Source organism: Toxotes jaculatrix, chromosome 20 (assembly GCF_017976425.1).
Source record: "Toxotes jaculatrix isolate fToxJac2 chromosome 20, fToxJac2.pri, whole genome shotgun sequence".
NCBI classification, from domain to species: Eukaryota; Metazoa; Chordata; class Actinopteri; family Toxotidae; genus Toxotes; species Toxotes jaculatrix.
Window position 1 is genome coordinate 2796036 of NC_054413.1, and position 21337 is coordinate 2817372.

The 21337-nt window shown below is 40.6% G+C and overlaps 1 protein-coding gene across 1 annotated transcript in view; it reads left to right on the forward strand.

Annotated features, from left to right (window-relative positions):
- Positions 1 to 21070, forward strand: part of LOC121200290 (cadherin-12-like) — a 54209-nt gene extending 33139 nt beyond the window's left edge. The window contains exons 6-11 of the mRNA XM_041065489.1: positions 3787 to 4040; positions 8628 to 8764; positions 12273 to 12394; positions 16599 to 16719; positions 18172 to 18423; positions 20559 to 21070. Of these exons, the coding sequence (XP_040921423.1) occupies positions 3787 to 4040; positions 8628 to 8764; positions 12273 to 12394; positions 16599 to 16719; positions 18172 to 18423; positions 20559 to 21070 (1398 nt within the window). The remainder of the gene's footprint in view (positions 1 to 3786; positions 4041 to 8627; positions 8765 to 12272; positions 12395 to 16598; positions 16720 to 18171; positions 18424 to 20558) is intronic.
- Positions 21071 to 21337: the final 267 nt, after the last annotated feature.

The following is a 21337-nucleotide window of genomic DNA, read 5'->3' on the forward strand; positions in this document are numbered from 1 at the left end:
ATATCATCCTGCTTCTCCAATCCCCAAAATAACCACCAAGCTGAAAAAACAGCTGCAACTAACACTTTATACCATGCAGAGAGCAAGCTGTGAGGGAGGGACCAGAGGCAGACCCAAGTATCAAGTGAGGAACATATTTTGGTGTATGGATTTGCTCTTATTATATCTCACTATGAATTATCAACGAGCGCATCCATTGTTGTGTGTTCACACATCATCTGACAGTATGCTGACTTTTTAATGTGTGTGAAGTATAATACTGTACCTGTGAGACTGTGATGCCTTGATTAGTCCCCTGTTCTAAATTAACAAATTCCCTTGGAACATAACAGGTTCAATTGGCAAGAAAAAAAAAAAAGTTCCTTCATTCAGTATTACTGCCAGTGCAATGAAGGTGCACATTTACATATCAAAGGGCGCAGCACCATGTCTAGAATTTCAAGTGTGTTCTGTTGTGATGTTGAAGAGCAGCAGCACTGACATGAGAGGAACTCGGTCTGTCCTCCTTACAAATTCTACCGTTGATACACTTCCTTGTTGTGTCCGCAGTAACCCATAAAAGGTGCATAACAACTGAAGCTATAATGAGACACTTCAAACGTGTAATTGAACATGCAGTGGCGTATGCAGCGTGTTTAAGAATGATATATGTGTGGATATGGGTAATAGTCAGTCATACAGCGCTGGTGCTGAGCAGCGTAAGTAGGCCATCTTCGAGGAAAGGGGAACAACGGAAAATGGTACATGCAGTCTGAGAACCAATGGCCATTTTTTCCTGGGAATTTCCCCTACGGCCTCCAGATCTGATTTGATTCTCCCCAAGTCAAGTGTTGACACATTAGCAAGTCTTCTCATTAACTCTGAGTTTCCCATTACCCCCTCCTGGCCTCATTTTATTCCTATTTAACAATGGATATCCCAGAAACACTCAGACCATCCTGCGTCTCAGACACATTAAAAAGACAGTCGGACTCTCAACATTACTTTTTGCACCCAAAAATATGCAAAATTAATCTGGGGGATTTGCATGACAGTTAATCGTATGGCAGTCCACACATTGTTCCACTAGTGTCAAAAAGGCCTCTCCCTCCTCCATCTGCTGAGGAAATGAGCAGCAATTTGTTCCTGAGATGTTATCTCTTTTCTTTGCTGCAATTTAATGAGTACCTTTTCTGGCAAAACCTGATCATCAACCCTGATGATATACTATAGTGTGTACTAGACTGGATAAGTATGTTAAACGGTCTATGTATATTTTATAGCAAGTGGCCATGTAATGATTGTACAGCCATGGTTTCGTGACCAGCTGAATTTCAATAATAACAATAATAATAATACATCAAATTTATATAGCGCTTTTCCGGGTGCTCAAAGACGCAGTAGTAGAAATATGTCTCTTATTTTTGTTGTCTAGTCAGTGACAGGAAGGCCTGTTAATGCAGTGGTGGCCACATGAGCCAAGAATTCATCAAACAGGTCTTAACTCAGTGGTGACCAAATATTTTTACCTTTTCAAACCTTTTCAGTCACTTTTAACATTACTGAGTCCACCTGCCACTAAATAATATTTCTCATGTTCAGCTCTTTTAAATTAAGGCATTATTTACACACAATTATTTATCAGCTGGAGCTCCAGGATGCCAGCTGTGCTTGCTGGGAGATTTGTGTCAAAACTGCAAAGCCTGTGTGAGAAAGGAGCAGCTCCCCATCACACCACACAAGTCTCTGTCTTCAGCTAGCTGAGTATTACATGAAAATTAGACAGTTATAAAAGGTGAGAGTTTGGGCTTCTATCCTAATTGTGGTGATGCAGCATGTTGAGATGGAAAGCAGCGCTTCTCCTCATCCCCAGTGAGACTCATGGCTAATGAGGCCTGGTGTACACCTCCTGCTGTCCACCTCCCCAGCATCGCCTTCCCTCCTCCTACCCCACCTGTGCACGTATTTCAGCTGAGCTATGCATGGCTCTCTGCATGCACTGGTCTGGGCACAATTTGATACAAGAGGGCCTCCTATTAGGTATTTATATATTTATATATTTGTATGTTATTTACTTTAATTTTTTTTTCTTTGTGGTTTTGCATCACATAAACTCCACTACTTAGTACTTAGCGAGGTAAAGTACATTAGGTTCCCTCTGATGCTGATTTCCAGCAATTCACAGGAACCAGCGAGGAGCTCGGAAAACTGAAATAACAGCCGCCGTGCATTTTCAATCACTTTATACGTGCTTGACCGGAAGTCTTTGGGTTTGATTGTAGGGATCAGCCTTTGAATGACACCTTCAATGAATTGAGTTTTTATACGAGACTGTTGCTTCGGAAAGCTTGGTCTTCACTCAGTGTTGTCACTTCTTGAAAGAGATTGAAAGGGACAGAGTGTATTTCCTGTTGAAGGATCTTATAGCTGTGCCTAGCCAGTTGCATCTGGTGCACTGTAATCAAACCAATCATGGTGGTTGATGGTCAATGATTGCTTTCAGATTGGCTTGCCTTCACATAGCTCTCTTTTTTTTTTTTCGTTTTAACGGACACCTGCTGTAGCAGAAAGACTGTGAAACCATGGAGATGGGGGAGAGACAGAGAGCTTGAGAAGCATCTGCTATCCCTGTGAAATCATGACTGCACAGCCTCTGATCATTTCTAGTGGCTGGACTCTAATTATATCCCTAATTCATGTGCATTTAATTTGGACAGATGATTGGTCATATTTATCTTGCATCACAAAAAAGCTTTTTTTCCTACACCCTCCAGTGCACCTCCCATCTCACATTCACTGTCTCTTTGCATAAGCGCATTTCACAGTGCCATTACCAGCTGTTTTCACTTGGTGTCTTTTGGAACAACATGCCAGAGAAGCCAAAGTCCTGAGGCAGAAAGATAGCATTGCTGCCATAGTGGTTACATGTTAGTCAATTTGAAATACACAGAAAGGAATGTCTCTCATGTGACTCCAGGCCAGCGGAGCATGACCGACTGCAAGCTCGCCAAGTATGGTTGGTCACACATGAGAGGGCAGGAGACAGGCAGAAGCACGAACACGGGTGTCACTGCTGTCGAATGTTTACACCTCAGCTGCAGACATGCCGAGGATGCCGATTCCTCCCCTCGCTTTTGACTAATTGACCCTGAGCTGATATGTCAGAGGCTTGAGGGGGGCGGAACATATGAACCTCTAAGCTGTTGTCTGAAGAACTCTTGTAAAGAGGTGAAGTTCTGTTGAACCAAGTAAGCGCAGCTTGACTTTCTCACGCTGGCAGGGCAGAACATTAACCTGGTCAGGGCCCACTGTGAGTCTCTCATGAAACAGACACCGCTCTTCTATTGACTTCCATTTGAGCTGCCAGTTAAACAACAAAAATACATGCAGTAATCACCAGTGATACTATTTCTGAGGGTGTTTTCTCCTTCATTTCTGCTTTTCATGAAAGTGAGAACAATGCTATCTGAATGTGTTTTGTGTGACAGCATAAACATAGGAAATCACCCAAATACTGGAATTTGTTGGATATGAGGAGAGTGATGTTGACACCTGATAGCAGTTACTCATCCTCGAAAATGCTAGAATAACAAAAACAAACCGAGAGCAAACTGCTGTCGACACTGATGCTCCCATTCAGTTACAGCATTTCCTCAAGAGCTCTTATCCACTGCAGGATGAACACTACACAGAAAGTAAATTACGGCAGGAGCGCTGACACGTTCTCTACCATGACACCATTATGATTTGAAAATAAACTGTTCGTGTAAAAGTAACTTGAACTGTACTCTTTATTGTTTTTTGTAGCCTCTGGACTATGAAACCAAGAAAGCGTACACCTTTAAGGTCGATGCCTCCAATGCTCATCTGGATCCACGATTTCAGAGCTTTGGGGCCTTCAAAGACACAGCTACAGTGAAGATTAACGTTTTGGATGTGGATGAGCCCCCGGTGTTCAACAAACCCTCCTATGTGATGGATGTGTATGAGGACACGCCTGCGGGCACCATCATTGGAGCGGTGACGGCACAGGATTTAGACGCCAGCAGCAGTCCAGTCAGGTAAAGTTAAACTCTTCAGTTTGAAACAATAGGCTCTTCACACACAACTTTCTGGACACGGTGTTATATGATTCTGTTGTGTGAAAGAGCATTCAATCAGATTTTTTATTTTTTTACATTTCAGTCATATGCAAAGTGATTAAATTTATCAAAGTGAAAGCAACGTTTTTGTTGAAATACAAATTTGCTTTGTTTAGGTTAAACACATAAGCAAATGTTGGACATACACTTTGACTTTGAAGTTTTAATTCCAACATTAATGGAAATTATAGGGACTTGGTGGAGCATCAGTATGCGTGAAAATAGAGATGATTCAGCTCTATTTTTTAAATATAAACATATTTCATCCCTTTTCGGTCTTTTTAAAGGTCCATCTGCAGTTTCAGTGGATTTTTCGAGTCTATTTGTTCAAGTCTTGTTTATTTTAAAGAAGCCACCGTATCCGCAATGACTGAGTCTTAGTCTGGAACAAAAACTTATAGTAAATGAAGCAGGCCTGGGTCTGGGTGCACATCTTCATCGTGAGACGCTTTACTATTGAACCAAATCTCCTTCGTTACTCCTGTGAGGACAAAAGAGCTAAAGGGAGAAGTACTGTGATACTGCAACCAGTGATTGAAGGTGTTAGAATTCTAATCCATTCATCAATGTCATCGTGGCTTTAATCTTGAGAGTATTGTCAGTTTTACTCATCAGCTTGAGGACTAATCAATCTATGTAGAACATTTAACAATGTCATGTAAAATCCTGCTAGCGTCATCTCTTGGCAGGTCAGGAGTTGTTAGTGACACTGTGCAACAGAGAATATTATAACATTATCAGTGGCCCCGTATTTGCATAAACGCACCTGATGTCTGCACTCTCAAAAATGAGAGTAATATTTGCATGAGAGTGCAGATTTTATCTGACTTTAGTTTGATAATGGCTGATAAAACTATATTAAACTTGCACTTTAAATTCATTCAGCCACTGTATTTGCAGCTGGACGTTTGATGGTACCTTATGTTCAGTTTCTGTGACATTATGTGTTTTGCATGTTAAGTGTTTTGCCCTGTAGCATATGGTTTAGGACTGTAGTGCTGTGGGAACTCACAGGCAACTTTAAATAAATAAATAAATAAATAAAATTTCAGCTGAAAACTAAAACTCCTTATGGCTAAAAACTTGACATGTTTTTAGTTTCAGAAGGAAATGATCACGCCACCTCTTGACCGGTGATGTTTATATGCAATTTCTTCCTATTGTTGCATCACACCTACTGTTGCGGCCCCTTCTGTTGGCTCTTTTGAGGAACCATGCATATGCACAGCATGTTATCCCCTGTGGCTAACATCCACTAAGGCTCCAGAAGATTTAAGAAACAGTTAGGTCTTTGCAAATGATATCATTGGCTTTCATTTCATTTCCTGAATAGAGGGGGCAGCTGTTTCCATGCAGTTAGGTATGTTATTTAAAGCTATTTAAAATTTAACTGGTAGATTATTTTACATTATGTTACAGTTATTTATTGGGATGATTGACATGACTAATGGTACTTATATATTCTTTAGTTGTCTGGATGTTTGTGTAGAACTACATAACACTGAGCACACCACCTGCAGTGTTGTTTGGCTTGGCAGAGTGGTATGACATAATTGAAACGACAGAGAAGTGGATGTATTGAATATTTGTCAGAGTTCTGTTGTACAACTTTCTCTGAGGTAATTAAAATGGACACAGAGGAAGCTATCCCAGTGTTTTTATGTTTTATTAATCTTAGTTGATGCTAAGATTAATAATATTGACTTTAATCAGAAAAAAAAGTGTTTGGACAATACCAGAAAGTATTGTAGATACAATCTAAATAAAACATGACAGCTGATAAAAAAACATAAGCGGTTGTGTAGTATATCAGTATATCCCCACAGAAGCAGAGGAACTGAATATCAATGCAGTCTCTCTTTCTTTACTGTTTTAATTTATTCATTAAAATGAATTTGTTTGGGAATTGGAATTTTGTTTTGATTTGTCTTTAATTGTTGAAGTTAAAAATAAATCCTGTCGAACATCCTGTCGTCATATTTTAACAAAATTACATGTTGAATAAAATACTTTTACAGGGCAGGACACCGTAGATCACTGGTCTTTGCTCTGTAATTATTAGATGAGACATTCAAACATCACTGTTCAGTTTTATAGATCTGACATGCCTGACTCAACTCCTGATTCGTAGTCAGGACAAGTCATTCTTTTTCTTTCTCAGTCTCTCCGTCGTACAGTACACCCACTACCACACACTCATGTACACACACGCGATCCTAATATAAAACTTAAGTGGTAGATAACAATAGACTGTCTTTTGCAAAGACAAAGGAAGTGCATTCTTAAAAATGTATGAGAACCCTTTTGTTTTTAAAATTTATTAGCTGCTTTTGCTCAGGCGGATTGTTTTGTAGGAATGGTTCTTCGAAGATGTATCCTTCAAGCGTAACACAAATGGTAAAGATACCTGTTGCACTGAGTTGTTTTATTATGAATATTTTATTCCACAGAAAACAAAAGAATGGAAAAAGCAGAGATTTGTACAACAAAAAGCGCATGCCCTCCACCCTGTGGATCTCCACTTTGTCTACCGCAGTTTAAATATTCATCAATATCACAGCTGACATTGTTCATTTGTGTGCCTTCAGAGAGCAGCCTTGCATTCTTCACTTCAAAACAATAGACCCAATGACCCATCATGCATAGGGAATTATGCTTTTAGACTTTAGACTCAACTGATTCTGCTATTTAGCAGTATAGTGCTAAAGAGTTATCTCTGGGGATACAAAAGGGCATCATGAATACTGCATTGTTGGATGATTCTAAAGAGCTTCCTAGAGTTTGAATGAGTTTTAAAGACTGCACTTTTGGCCTCGGTCTAAAAATGGTAATATCACAAATCACTAGACACAGAAGAGGCACAATGGTCACGGACTTTAAAGGCTCTACCGCAGCAAAACCTTTAACTCTAAAAATCAATGACTGAGAAAAATAAACTCATACACACCTTCCCTTCTTCTTAAATTACCGTATGCATTGTGTCATGTTCACCGGATTGAATTAACATCACTGCAGTTCAAAGCAGGAGATAACACTGTAATTAATTTTCATATCTACAGCGCTTAGTACTGAGCCGAGCTTAAGTAGACTCTTTAGATCTGTGATTTCTTTCTCACAGCTGTTGATGAACTCTATTCTCCTCAAAGATAACTTAGAGATTGAACCAATTACAAGTGACGTTTTATATCTCACAGGAACATACAAAAAAAAAAAAAGAGTTTCTGAAACATTTTTCCATTTAGCTTGAGAGGTAGTGAGTGAGCTGGATGTGGTTTGTCCTCTTGTTCAAGGAAATTTCAAAGCATTCAGATACAGTGTTTGTGATTTCACCTGTATATTCCAATATTCTGGTTATGAGGCAGTCCCTGAAACCACAGGGCCATACTGACTGTGATTGTATATATCAGTCGCAGCTTGACTCCGCTAACAGCCCCCCCCAGAAAATGTTTTGCCCTGAGGAAGAATTGCAAACCATTGATCTTTTGAACTCTTGATGTGAGTTTGGCTGGAATATTTATCAAAGAGACTCATACTAAACTATTTTGACACTATCATGTTCACTTCAAGGCTGCACGCAACGCAGAGTTAAAGAGAGGATGTGGACAAATCAGAATAGAAACAGAAAATCTGATGGAACGAAAGCTTGTGAAATATTTCTACTGAATTGGTTTTATTATGATTCTCATTACAGAAAAGGACTTGGGGGTTTGAATATACACTAGACCTCTTTCTCTTAATGACTGAGTCAAGTCCAGTTTGAGGCTCTATAGTGTGAAAAACAAGCATGATAAATATTAATGAGAAATAGCCTTTTAAGATCAAATAGCTTGCCATGTGCATAGAAAGTCTGTTCTTCATTTGAAAGGCCCAGACTCAAGCCCATGAGAAATTAAGCATCACTCCCGTGGAAATGCCCAAGAGCAAGGCACTAAGCCCCCAGCCTCTGACCTCCTTGTGAAGGGGAATAAAAGACAACAACGTGTTTTCTCCTGTGGGAACTCCACTAGCCATGACAAAATTATTAATGAAAAATAGCCTTTTAAGATCAAATAGTAATGCATGATGAATGGCGCTGACAGTGGCATGCGGTTTGGTTTCAGATCTCTTTTGTATTTCATTTTGCATTCAGAGCGACTGGGCAGGACCAAAGATGCATTTCACAGACAGGACGTCTTACCTTCTGTTCCCAGACACCAAACCAACATTTTAAGCCTTTGATTCTTCATCGGCCAAGATTGATTTGGTTTCAGCCGTGCCTAATATTCATTTATGTTCCCAAGAAAACCGTTTGCTCAGCATGGCCACAGTACATGTGCCCCATTACTAGATTGGAATGTATATGCGATCCTCAGCACATTTTCTGGAAATGACCATTCAGAATGAGTAATGAAGGCTATGCCAACATTATATTACACCTAATTCATGGGCCCAGAGGGAAAATCACTATGGTTTAATTCTCTGGTTTATGCTGGAAATTAATGCTATTATACAAACATTTTCTTTCAGGTATTCCATCGACTGGAAGAGTGACTTGGACAGCTACTTTGACATTGATCCAGTGGAGGGAACGATTTCCACAAACGAACTCCTTGACAGAGAGAGCATTGCCCAGCACAATATCTCCATCGTGGCGACCAAACTTAGTAAGTATGACAACAAGATAGACTGTGATTCATGCAGGTGTTGTTGTCCTTCCCCCGCCATAATCTGTGTGAAGGATTTAACACACTTTTACTCAAGTCAATACTCAATCCCATTTTGCTGGAAAGGTTTATAGGTGACTATAAACCATGATGGCTCTCCCGGAGGAATGTATCTTCAGGACATTGTCTCCTCTAGCATACTCGTCTGAACTCTGTTTTCATTTTTAACTGCCTTTTTTAACACATTTGATGACATTGGCATTGGAAGAGAGCTTTTCTTGCCAGAGTCAACTTTTACTTACACTGCAGTAAAATGTGAACCTTCCAGAGTTTTATAGCAAGCAGATGCACCCGCATCACAGCATGTTGTGAGCCGAGCTCAAGAAGAGTGAACTAATGTGGAGCAGTGGCTTTAAGACATGTCATCAAGCTAATTATGTTTTTATGAAGGAAGTGGAGCAAATTTCCGGATAAATAAGCAAATCCATCGTCACCAAGTCATCAAATCTGCTAAGAACCGTCAAAGTCATTATCCCAGAGGCAGGCTGGTGCTCAATCAAAATTACCCACGCTGTATATTCATTAGGATAGACTGTGAAATATGGGCTGTTAAAACTTGAGTCATTGTCGCCTTGGAAACTGATATTACTCACTTCCCCTCAAGGTCATGGCAGTGACATGCTAATTCTGTTTTCTATGTGTGGGTGTATGTTTCTTTGTGTGGCTTTTGTGTATAAGTGTCAAGGAATTGCAGGATGAGGTAAAGTGAAAGGATAAAATGTGGATGGAGGAGGGAGATGGAAGTTTTACAAGAGGCTTCCATGTTCAGTTCATCATACTTGATGCAGGAATTGAGCCGTATTTCTTCACATCTTGCCCTCGCCCACCTACATTTCACTCCTTTCTTATCACCCTTCCCCAAGTCAGCCTCTGAACCAGCCCTATGCCCTCTCTGGTTCCCCTCTCGAAGGACCGGTGTTTGTTCAGAGACAATTTCCCCCATGACAGAAAAGAAAAGAAATCACATCCAGAGCCAGTGTTTAAAAAATAATGGTTCCACTGTTGCAGTAAGCATAGAGATAAACCCCTGTACCCCAGGGTTTTCGTCCCAACTTGTGAGTTCAACTCTGTTTTTGACCTTGAGTGATTTTTGGCAGAACTTTGTGTTCTGAGTATTGGAAAGCTGTTACGGCTCCTCTGTGACGCATTCTATTATCATAGCTGGGATTTTGTCCATCTACTATTCGGGTTTTAAACAATGAAGAACCGCAATACACTCTGAAGCAAAGACGCCTTTAATGCCTATAGAAATAATACACACTTTGTATTGGTTGTATGAAGAGTTACACACACACACACATATGCACACACACACACACACACACACACACACACAGAAAACATGTTCTGATTTTTCTACAGTCTTGGGCAGCCTAAGTTTGCACAAAGCAGTTTTCAATAAACAATAAATTATTGCAGACCTCCGTATTTGACCTGTCTCTACATCTACTGTGTGTCCTTGCTGCTATTGCTTTTAAACGTTCATCCACCCACACCTTTTCCCACTTATAATGACTCAGATAAAAGAAATTCAACAATATAAGTCGTCGGCTGACATTTTCCTTTCCTTTACTCTGCATTGATTAGCACAACACCTGAGTTGCAGACTTTTCACTTCACAAAGCCTCTGAGGTTTGTCCGGTCATTGCTAGACACTGCAGTCATGCAGCAAAATGAGAGCAGTGTCTGCTGCTCTCCTGAGACACAGTACACAGCAGAAGGTGTGCTAAATATGAGCCGGGGCTAGATTAACTGTTTGCTTTTTGGCATTTAAGCCCAGTGGCAATTTTTAGGAGTCAAAGAGAGAGGAAGATCTATTAAATGCAATAATAACCTTGGCAGGAGGCAATGAGGAAACATACTCCCTGTCCATTTACAGCAACTGAATTTAGTTTCACACTTTCACACTTATTCTGGCCACAGTTGCACTTTTAACAGATTGTTATCCGCAAGGAATCTTTTTATCCCTTTTTTCCAGCACACTTTATAGATCTGTAGTTGATGGCTTGCAAAGATTGCAGATTTTTTATTAAAATGAGCTTAATTAAAAAGAAAAAAAGAAGTAATATCCAGCAGAAAAGCAGTATAAGGCAAGCAACTTTATGGCTGACCGCTCAAGCAAGCAATGCAGGATTCTTATATAATAAAATAAACAGAGCATGTGTTATTGGGCTGAAGTGCTGATAGTCAGATTTGAATATAACCACTATACCATTGCTCCATCTAGTGGACTCAAAGATATATCACTGATGATGTAGTGAGTCAGTTCGCCGTTATGAACATGAGTTTTTTTGTGATGAGACGAGAAGGAAACGATTAAGATTGTATCCAGAGGTCTGGGATTTTCAAAACAAAACTTTACAAATTCTATTGATGTTGAAGATTTGAAGTTGCTACAACTTTTTGAAGGCCAAAGAATTCAGGACCTCAATGACAGAAAAGATCAGTGTTTTTGCTGGCTGAGCATCAGTGTTAGTGGTTCAGACAGTGCAAGGCAGCAAATCCCATACCCAGTGTCATTTTTACCTCGGTGGGAAGATTGCTTTTTCCATCAAGGTCAGATACAGGTTACTAACTGAGCCGTGGCTGCGTCTCAATCCCCTGGAGACGACTCTACAGATCCCCCCTGCATTCTTCTCAACCACCCACCTACACACAAGCCTACGCATCTACGCGGCCATGCACTTGCACTCACACAAACAAGTGCACAGTAAGCCCCCCCCCCACTGAAAAGAAATCCCATTCCCACATCAAATCCGTAAAGTTTACCTTACTTGGGCTTCCACACTAAAAGAACATTTCCCTGCTGTGCCCCTGTAGTGAGGAAGCATTGCAACAAACAACCCTGGATTCAAGTTGGTCCCTCTCAAGGGGGCTTTCACACTGTAATTAATATGGGCTGTACATCTTATGGCTAAAATCCATAAAAGAACCTAAGGAAAAAAAAAAAAAAACTCGTAAAGAAAATATATTCTCCATAGAGTCATTTTCCGTAATGTGAGGCATGCTTTATCTGTAGTAAGCGCATGGGATGCATTTATTGTGTGTTTTTATTTAATTCTCCTTTTCATCATCAATCAAAGGCGTCATAAAACAGCAGAGTCCTGGTGCAATTTATGCATCAACATGTTCCAGACCCATTAGAGAAGCATCTTACATTAGGCAAGCAGCTAGGCAGCATTGCATCTGCTCAAGGACACTCTGACTGGACACTCAGGCATGACAGCCTCTTTAACCACTTGGCCGTCCTGCTTCAGTAGTGATAAACCTTTATGCTTTGGCTCATCGTAAGGTAGTAGTACTTTAGATATCCACATGATGTCAGTGCTGTGAAAAAAAAAAAAAAAAACATATTGTATTTTTGTCTGCATTCATGTAACACTGTCCGTTTGTGCCTGATTTAAACTGATCTGTGTTTTTGTTTTTTGTTTTTTGTTTTTTTCTCCAGATAGTCCAGTTCTGACCAGTCGGGTGGCCGTCACCGTTCACGTGTTGGACATCAACGAGTTCCCACCTGAACTCGCCAGTCCTTATGAAACCTTTGTGTGTGAAAATGCAAAAATGGGACAGGTACGTCCGTGTTTACTCTTCTCCCTGCCTCTTTCTGCACATACATCATGAGCACATGACGTTGAACACAACAAATTTGCTAATATTAAGATGTGCTGATTTTTCAGTGAGTTGACAGCTGTTGATTGGAGTGTTGTTTGTCCTCCTACAGAGCTGATATGGCTCCGAGGTGGTTGTTAAAAACTATCTAAAGGTGCTAAATTGAATCTTAAAGGTGTTGATTTATATAAACACTGGCAAAGTGTCATTGTTTACACTTAGGCACAAATAAACGCATATAAAGATCTGGTGATGTTTTTTCTGCTTTTTGGAGCCCTGTATCACTGTAGTGAATACATACATTTAGCTCTCACGTTGATACCTATCAGAGGGTTGGTTTCCATTGTTTTAACTCAAGGTCACTTGAATGAAACCTTTTATTTCAAGGGATTTTGCAGAGAACCCTTCAGCACAGAGCATGAATCTAAATCTTGAACTGAATGTGTCATGTAGTTCAATGCAGCAGGAGAAGCAATCATAAAGCACGGGAGTGCTTTGCATATCAGCAACCTGGAGTACATTTCAGATGATATACTTGAGATGCTGTGGAGAATTTGCCTGTGTGCATTGTAAACCACCTGTGCCTGTAAATTAGCCCATTAACTAGCATCTATATGCAGTTAGCGATGTGAGGGAACAGCTTCTTTGGCAGTCTATCAATTTGCTGTAGACTGCTCATCACATTGAGGACGTTTTGTCTCTCCTCACGCCTGTTGCAATCAAAACAACGGCTGTGGCCTCCATTTGAAGGCATCACTGTCTTCCTTGGCATGAGAATTTGCCATGTTTTCAGCCTTCAGTCGTCAAGACACCTAGAGAGAGCCAATTTGATGCTTGAAAACAAATCAAATCACAAATGCAAAAATATCTATTAAGCATTCTTTTAAAAGCCCCGATGACCTTTTCTTTCAATCAGCTGCTTATTACAGTGGGGTCCTACATGAGCACACAATTTCAGCAAAAGTCTTTGTGTTTTTTTTTTCCCCTCTGGTTTCTTGGAGGAGTTGGAGCTGGAAATACCTGACTTCACATACTTCAATTTTCCAATCAGTAGTCAGCAACATTTGAACCCAAATCTGATGACAGTGGTGTTTTTTTTTTTTTTGGCTGATGTTACTAAGGCTCTGTCAATCAAATCTGATCAAACCACATCTACACAGTTTTCTTCCAAACTTTAACTTTCATCCTTGCCTGTTTCAAACCCCTCTCCACTCAAAAATGTCTTTTGCTCACTGCCACTTCACTTGGATGTTTGCTCTTCACGGTGCAGAGTGAAGTTTGTGCAGAGTTTCTGCTGAAGGAGACAGTTTCTGTGGGCTCACTTTCAGTCTGAGTTTAAGAAGTTTTCAGTGACGGAGAAGGAGCAGATGTAATTTTAAGAATTTTTAATTGAACACAATAGACCTTTTCAGACACAAGTTATTCAGAACATGCTATTTTTATACATTTTGTAACTATGTCTTGAGATGGATGGAGTTATAGACAAACACTTAAATTTGAAAACGGATTTTCAGGGACCTTAACGATTTTACGATAACAATTTGTCGAGGTACAGAGATATTTTAACACATTTAGAAAAGAAGTGCACACAAAGACAAGTCAAAGTCAACAAAGGCAGAAACAGTGCAAGACTAGAAAACTACAGCCTTATATTCAGATCAGCTGTAATCATCACAAAACGTGTGCCTTGTATTTAAAAGTCATCAGTCTCTCTTCCTCGTCTCGCCTAATTCTCTTCTATCCTTTTTCTTACTCCTTTACTCTAATCTCCTGCTTTTTATCTGCATTTTATCTTCTCCTGCTCCTCGCTCCTCTCTTGCCCTCCAGTGCAGAATCTACACTTTCCTCCAGTGTTTCCACAGCGTGAGTCCACCAGGTGTTGTGCACAGCTGGTGGATGATAAAGAATTGCAGATCCTCTCTAGTAAAATCCATCACATTTCTCCTGTGATGATTATCTGCACTCACACTGCTCAAAAAACATACAAAGCGTTTGTTTTGGAGAGTGTCACGCTGTGGCACAACCTCCCGTGGAACATAATCTGTATCCAGGACATGGGCAAGCAAGAGAAGGAACTGACTATTTTCATTCAAATTTGTGGGAAGAGCAGGAAGAAGAGTGGCATAAGACTATAAAGTCAGATTCTTAAATGAAAAATGGGTCAGCGCTGTGGCAAAGTAATACAGTAGAATATTTCTTTATTTTATTATTTACAGAACTCAGAGGCCTGACTGGTCAACTGGTCAAGTGTGAAATGAGAGAAAGCAACCACAAAGGAAACACACTACAAGCATTTTCTGCTGTGGAGTTCTATGAATTAGATGTACTCAGGAGAACCGGTGCTGTAATGTGTTCCCTGCTCTTCAATGTATTCCCTCTGCTTTTTAAAATGTGCAGATTGGAATGCTAACCAGCTGAATCAGTTTGTAATGCTGGAATAATTACATTTACATTTATGGCATTTAGCTGGTGCTCTTATCTGGCTTAACTTACAATGCAGCTGAGTGCAAAAGCAGAATACACTTAAAGCCATTTCACACGTACAATAGCGCAATAATGAGCAGTTATGGCAGGCACAGCTTTACATGTGACTGAGAGGAGGTGGGAAGCACTGAGAACAGGAAAAGGAGCATTTGTACATGATAGATTATAATTAATACCGCAATTAGAAAATACAACAAATCTTATTGATTTAAAAACTGTCAAATGCCGATGTGTTAGCTCTGAAGCTGATCCAGTGTCATATACTAACATTTGATATTTTCACTGGTTTTATATTTATTCTTGCCTCTGGAACAACATTTAAAGAATTGTTAGACAGATAATGATGAAGTCTAAAGATCAACAGCAACAAAAAAGGTGCAAACAAAACTTGTATTGTGTCTTGTCTTATAGAGATTGACCAGTATTTAAGGTTGTTAATTTTACTTAATTTGAGAGTTTATTAGAGTTGGAATGATTTGTAAATTAATCAGGCAGATGATTAATTACTAACAATTTTTATGAATCATTAATTAATTTACCAAGTAAGAATCCAGAAATTTGATGGTGCACACTTCACGGAAGCAACTGCTTTTCCACCATGAAAAAAAAAAAACTGTACTCGTAATTGTGTAATTGTTAGTAGCAGCTTTAGATTTATTCATCACAAAGCTAATTTGGTCATAGCAAGTCAATAGTGTTAATTGTACAGTAAATCTGCTGTAGGGAACACAACACAGCACTCATCACACCTGGTGTCAGGTTTAGTCCCCTTGAGGGAATTTTATTCAAATACTGAGAGGTGAAAGAGACAGAGAGCAACACAGTCAGCAGCAGGAGGGCTGATTAGTCCTGCATGTGGGAGATCCAGGGCCAGGGGCATCAGGTCTCCAGCAGGTCAAGCTCAGTGAGCAGGGAAGAGCAGACTGGTAGCACAGCTGGGCTGGCAGGACAACCGGTTTTAGAAAAAGGCTCTGAGACATTTAGGGAAAAGAAGAAAGTAGATAGCCGTCAGCAGTCTGGTATTTGAATCGGCAGTCTGAGTCTAGCAGGGTGGAGGTACAGAGAGGTTAGTGCTTGGTTGGCTAGGTGTTGTCTCAGTAAATTCTGATTCACATTTTCACACATACATGTTTGAGTTAGTTGAAGTGTACTGGTAGGTTCGAGTAGGTCTTTTTCTTTTTTTATTGTGGGTTATAGCAGATGTTCTGTAAAATAAGTACAACAGAAAATACCTGGATTCTCTTCATGACCCGTGAACAATCTCCAGCATTTTTGAATGAACGTGATCCATCACACTATGTGGATGTAGATGCTTCAACAAGTTATCAGTCAGGTGCTCAGTGACTGTATCCAAAACTACCAGGAGAACAATTCACTGCCTTGTTTGCAGCACTGACAGGTCTGACATGCAGTCAGTTCAGGGCGAGCTGATACTTCTGGTCGATGTTGAATAATTTCAGATTTCCTTACAGAACAAAATGCCCTGTAGGAATTTTATTTTCAATTAAAGAGAAACATCTGACAATGAAACAACAACTCAAAACAATTCATTCCAACTGTGGGACCACTGGAGAATTAACTTTAACTAAAAGTTTAAAATAATACAAGTAAACACCAGCTGAAGGTAAAATAAGAATCCCTTTCTTTTTTATAAATAAATTTTCTTTTTTTTTTTTAACAGGTGATTCAAACCTTCAGTGCAAAAGACCAGGATCTACCGACTTCTGGACAACAGTTCTCCTTCAAATCGCCAAAGGAGGATATGAAAAACAACAAGAATTTCACCATCCGGGATTTCGGGAGTAAGTGTTACACTTTGGCAACAGCTGTGTTAGGTGGCATGGTGAATCAGTGCAGTGCGATGTAGTATATAACCTGCAGATATCAATTTGTGACAGTTTATGCAGCTTCATCCTCTAAACTCCTGAAACCACATAACACTAAATTTAAAAAAAATGTGTAATATTACAAATCTAATATAAATGAAATTGGACAACTATCCACTGAAGACTAATTATTAGCTAAAGGTTTGCTGCTCTAAGCAATGAGAGTTTCTAAAAATAACTTCAGCACATGCAGTCAGACGTCTTCTGATAGGGGCATATATGGCACTCTGCAGCGTGCACTGGCCAAGCTCTTTGAAGTCTAACCACAAAGACGGGTAATGAAAAGTGGGGCATGGCAGGATGAGGCCAGGGAAACAAATGTATTCACCATCCTTGACAAGCCCCGGTCCGAACCTCTGATCCAGTTTTACCTTTTGGACACACTGCCTTGCAGTTTCCTGCCTGCCAGGGGCCCTGCAAGCACACTCTCCAGATACAGAGTGAGATCTGATAGGCAGGGACAGGAAATACAAACACCATAGGCACCGCGGACAGGTTCAGCAAGAGCAGGAGAGGGAGCACAAACAAACTCGCAGTTGTGCACAACATGCAAGGTGTGCTAAAATGCCTGACCTCCTGTCAAGAAAATGTGCAAGGCTTCGTCAGTGGAACAAACCTAGCTTGACAGAGGTCAGACAGTCTAGCTGTAGCAGACACAACCAGGCAGGTCCAACCTGACATGTTCCCTCTCTCTCGTATACATTGTCAACCTCTATTCCACTCGGCATCGTTACACCTCCGGCTGTCTTCCCAAGTTGTTCCTTTTTGTGTTGTTATTTTTATTTATTTATTTTTAATCTATTATCTCTCATTGCTAATCCGCTTTTTCTCTGGAGTGATGCTGCCTGCACAAAGAGATAACAAAATAACTACAGATGCAAAACGTTCTTACGGTGAAGGTAGATGGAGTTCAGTGTTTCACAGAATAATGTACTGGGCATGGTTAGACTCAATCAGCTTTTAAAGTAAGCGGTGTAAAATGGAGTGAACTTGGATAAGCCCAGTCTGTGGTGCGTTGCAGTTTCTCATCACATTCAGAGAGGCACACTTGGAAAGGATCTCCTATCAAACATAAAGAGTTATCAGACATTGAAAAGTTTGATCTTTCTCATACTTGGACCTACAGACATACTTAGACCTCTGAGCTACTGATGTAGCTACTGATGTAGCTTGGAGGATTGCCTGACTGATGTGACGTTACGCCAGGCAGAATATTTTCTTTTGATTTGGTCAGATCACTCTAACCTGTGTAGATCAAAGAATAAGCACTTGTTGCACTACTTTAGGCCTTTCCATACAAGTTTGCAACACTCTCTCAATCAAAGACTACATATGTTTAAAAAAAAAATCTTATTTCCCTTCTTCTAGATAACACAGCTGGAATTGTGACAAAGCGGAGTGGCTTTAGAAGACGTTTACAGGAGATCTATTTCCTTCCCGTGGTGATCGAAGATAACGGCTACCCACCGAAGAGCAGCACAGGCACCCTGACCATCCGTGTATGTGGCTGCGAATCAGATGGATCCCTGTTAACTTGTAGCGCAGAGGCCATCTTCCTCCCTGTGGGTCTCAGCACAGGAGCTCTGATTGCCATTCTTCTATGTATCACCATCTTGTTAGGTGAGACCTGTTGTCTCCTGTCTTGTAAACATTATTCATTTTAGCAGCTGGGTATGAAAGATAAATGTTTGGGTTTTGAAGAGTATAAATATATCCTTTAATTTCCATAAATTCTGTTTTTCTGTTATATATTCTGTTCTGTTATAGCTCACAAAGCTATAACGGAATGTACAACAAATGTCTAAACGGCCAGATCTGTTTCCATTCCACTGTGTTCCACTGTGCATTGGTGGTTGGCGTCTCTCCGGGAGTGTCTGCAGTTAATTATGGCACCCATATGATTTTGGTCGTTCAGTGGGACATTTGTGATTGGAGGGGGGGATGCTTGGCTCTATAAACTAAATTCAATTCTGCTGCCCTGTGGCTGCTTCCCAGGCAACAGCTTTTATATTTCCCACAAGGTCATAGTTGTAAAATTCCTTAGTTCCCTGCTATTAATACCCAAACACATCTGCATAGCAGGGAGGAAGTATATAGAGGTTTGTGGCATCATTTTCTGAATTATGAATGTGGGATGTTGGTCCCATTTTACAGTGGAAGTCAATGGGCGTCACTTTTCTCTATCTCTCTCTAAAATATGACTAAATAAAGAATCATCCATGAAACTGTAACCGTGCTTCAACATTTAATCCATTTTCATTCATATTAATGTGAAATATCAGCTGGAGCCTCGTTGTTTTATATGTGAGGGAACATAAAAGCACACAGTGGTGCACTGTGGGGCTGTGTCGGTGTGTTCACTTCATCTGAGGAAAATGTCTTCAAAGCTCCAAGTCGACTCGCCCACAAGGCTGAGGCTGACGCCAAATGCCGTCCCTGAGAAGGAAAGTAGCAGAGAAAATCAGAACTCACACTGAGAACATTTCCATAGAGCCACTTAGTTCCTGTGCAGGATTTGTCAAGATGACCCAGTTGTAGCAGTTCTCCTGTGTGGAGAAATGATGAGGTAAATTAAACAGACCAGCACAGAGACTTTCATCTGCATTGCTGTTTCTTCCAAACTGATGTGGATTGGGTGCACCCAGTGAGGAGCTGTGTTCAACCAGAGAGTCCTGCAGTACCTGCCTGTTGTTGAAGTCTATGTTCGTACCACTAGGGGGAGCTGGCACACTATCACACTATACGCAGGTATTTAAAATCGCTTGGGAGTGAAGGAAGGCAGAGAGGAGGCAAGACACCGAGAGGATGAAAGTAAAGAGACATACTCAAGGCTTTTTGTCAGTCTGAATGTATTTATTGGACTCTTTCATTTGAATGATTTCACTTTTATCCTGGCCATTGCTCTTCCTCGTCGATGCAACTGTATATTAAAAACCCAGAGGAAAAACACATATTTTACTGCATCTTCACTAAGGAGACAGAGAGAGGGACACAGAGGGAGATAGACAGAGAGAGACAGATTGCACTGACAGGAAAGCAGGAGCAAAGGAAATTTATTGTAACATTATGTGTTAGAAATCACACAGCGGCACAATGTTGAACCAAAATATACAGAACCTCACACAACCTCTGAAAGGATGTGTACTAAAGAAATAAACTGTTGCTTTAGCTATACTCTCAGTGATACAGTATTACCCCCAACAGTGTTCTTGTGCTATCTTAGTATGTAATGCTGCCAATTCACACGATTTGCTTTGTGCTACAAAAGCAATTCAAATCTCTGTAGGCATTGATTTGCAGGTCAGAATCCTGTCCCCACCATCTGAACACCTGTAACAAATTTCATGGTAGTCCATCCAATAATTAAATAACTGTTGAGACATTTTGCACAAAATCAGAAATGGCAGCCTGATGGTGGAGCTACAAGACAGCTCAGAGAATTGCCAAAGTAAGAAGGCTTCATCCTCCGCGTGAACATGTGCACAAAATTTCATGGCAATCCATCCAAATGTTGGTGAAATATTTTGGTCTGGATCGAAGTGGACTCACTGACAGATACACTGATACTGACATCCCTACAGCCACACTCCCAGAATGGTTAAAGACTGATGTCTAGCATCTAAATATATCAACCAAATTCTAACTTTAATACCTTGATGTCTTTTGAGCTGCAAATCACCAAAACCATGATTACAAGGGCAGTAATTTGTGTCTGCTGACAGTGGTCTGATGTATAATTCTCTCTGTTTCCCCAGTTATTGTGGTCCTTTATGTGGGCTTGAGACGGCAGAAGAAAAAGGAAACTCTCATGTCATCCAAAGAGGACATCCGGGATAATGTGATCCACTATGACGACGAAGGAGGGGGCGAGGAGGACACGCATGCGTTCGACATGGGGACACTTCGCAATCCCAAGGTTGTCAAAGAGAACCTGTACCGCAGGGACATCAAACCTGAGATGAAGAGAGATCCCAGGCCGCCTGTCTCTCAGGACAGCGCCGACATCCGAGATTTCATCAACCAGCGTCTGAAAGAGCACGACATGGACAACGCAGCCCCTCCCTATGACTCCCTGGCCACATACGCTTACGAGGGCGACGGCTCTGTGGCCGAGTCACTCAGCTCCATTGATTCCCTCGCTATAGACCTTGAGGAGGACTATGATTACCTCAATGACTGGGGGCCCCGCTTTAAGACATTGGCAGGGATATTTGGGGAGCAGTCAGAAACTCAGTCGGACTCAAAAACCACAGAGAACACACATTGATGTTATTCACAGACTCAAAAAGCAAATATGTAACAACGTTCTTTTGGCTGGCGACACGCGATGTTTCAGCATCGTCCCCCCCCCCATGTTATCTGTTTTCATCTTTTTCCAGCTCAGTGTTTTCTTTTTTTCACGTGGTACTTTACCATGCTCAGTCCCAAAATTGTAAAAATCAAGGGAACATACGGTGACATGATGATGAGCAGAGCAGCCGTTCAATTATCCTTCAATTGAATGTTGTTTCTTGTCTTACATTTTGTTTCCTCT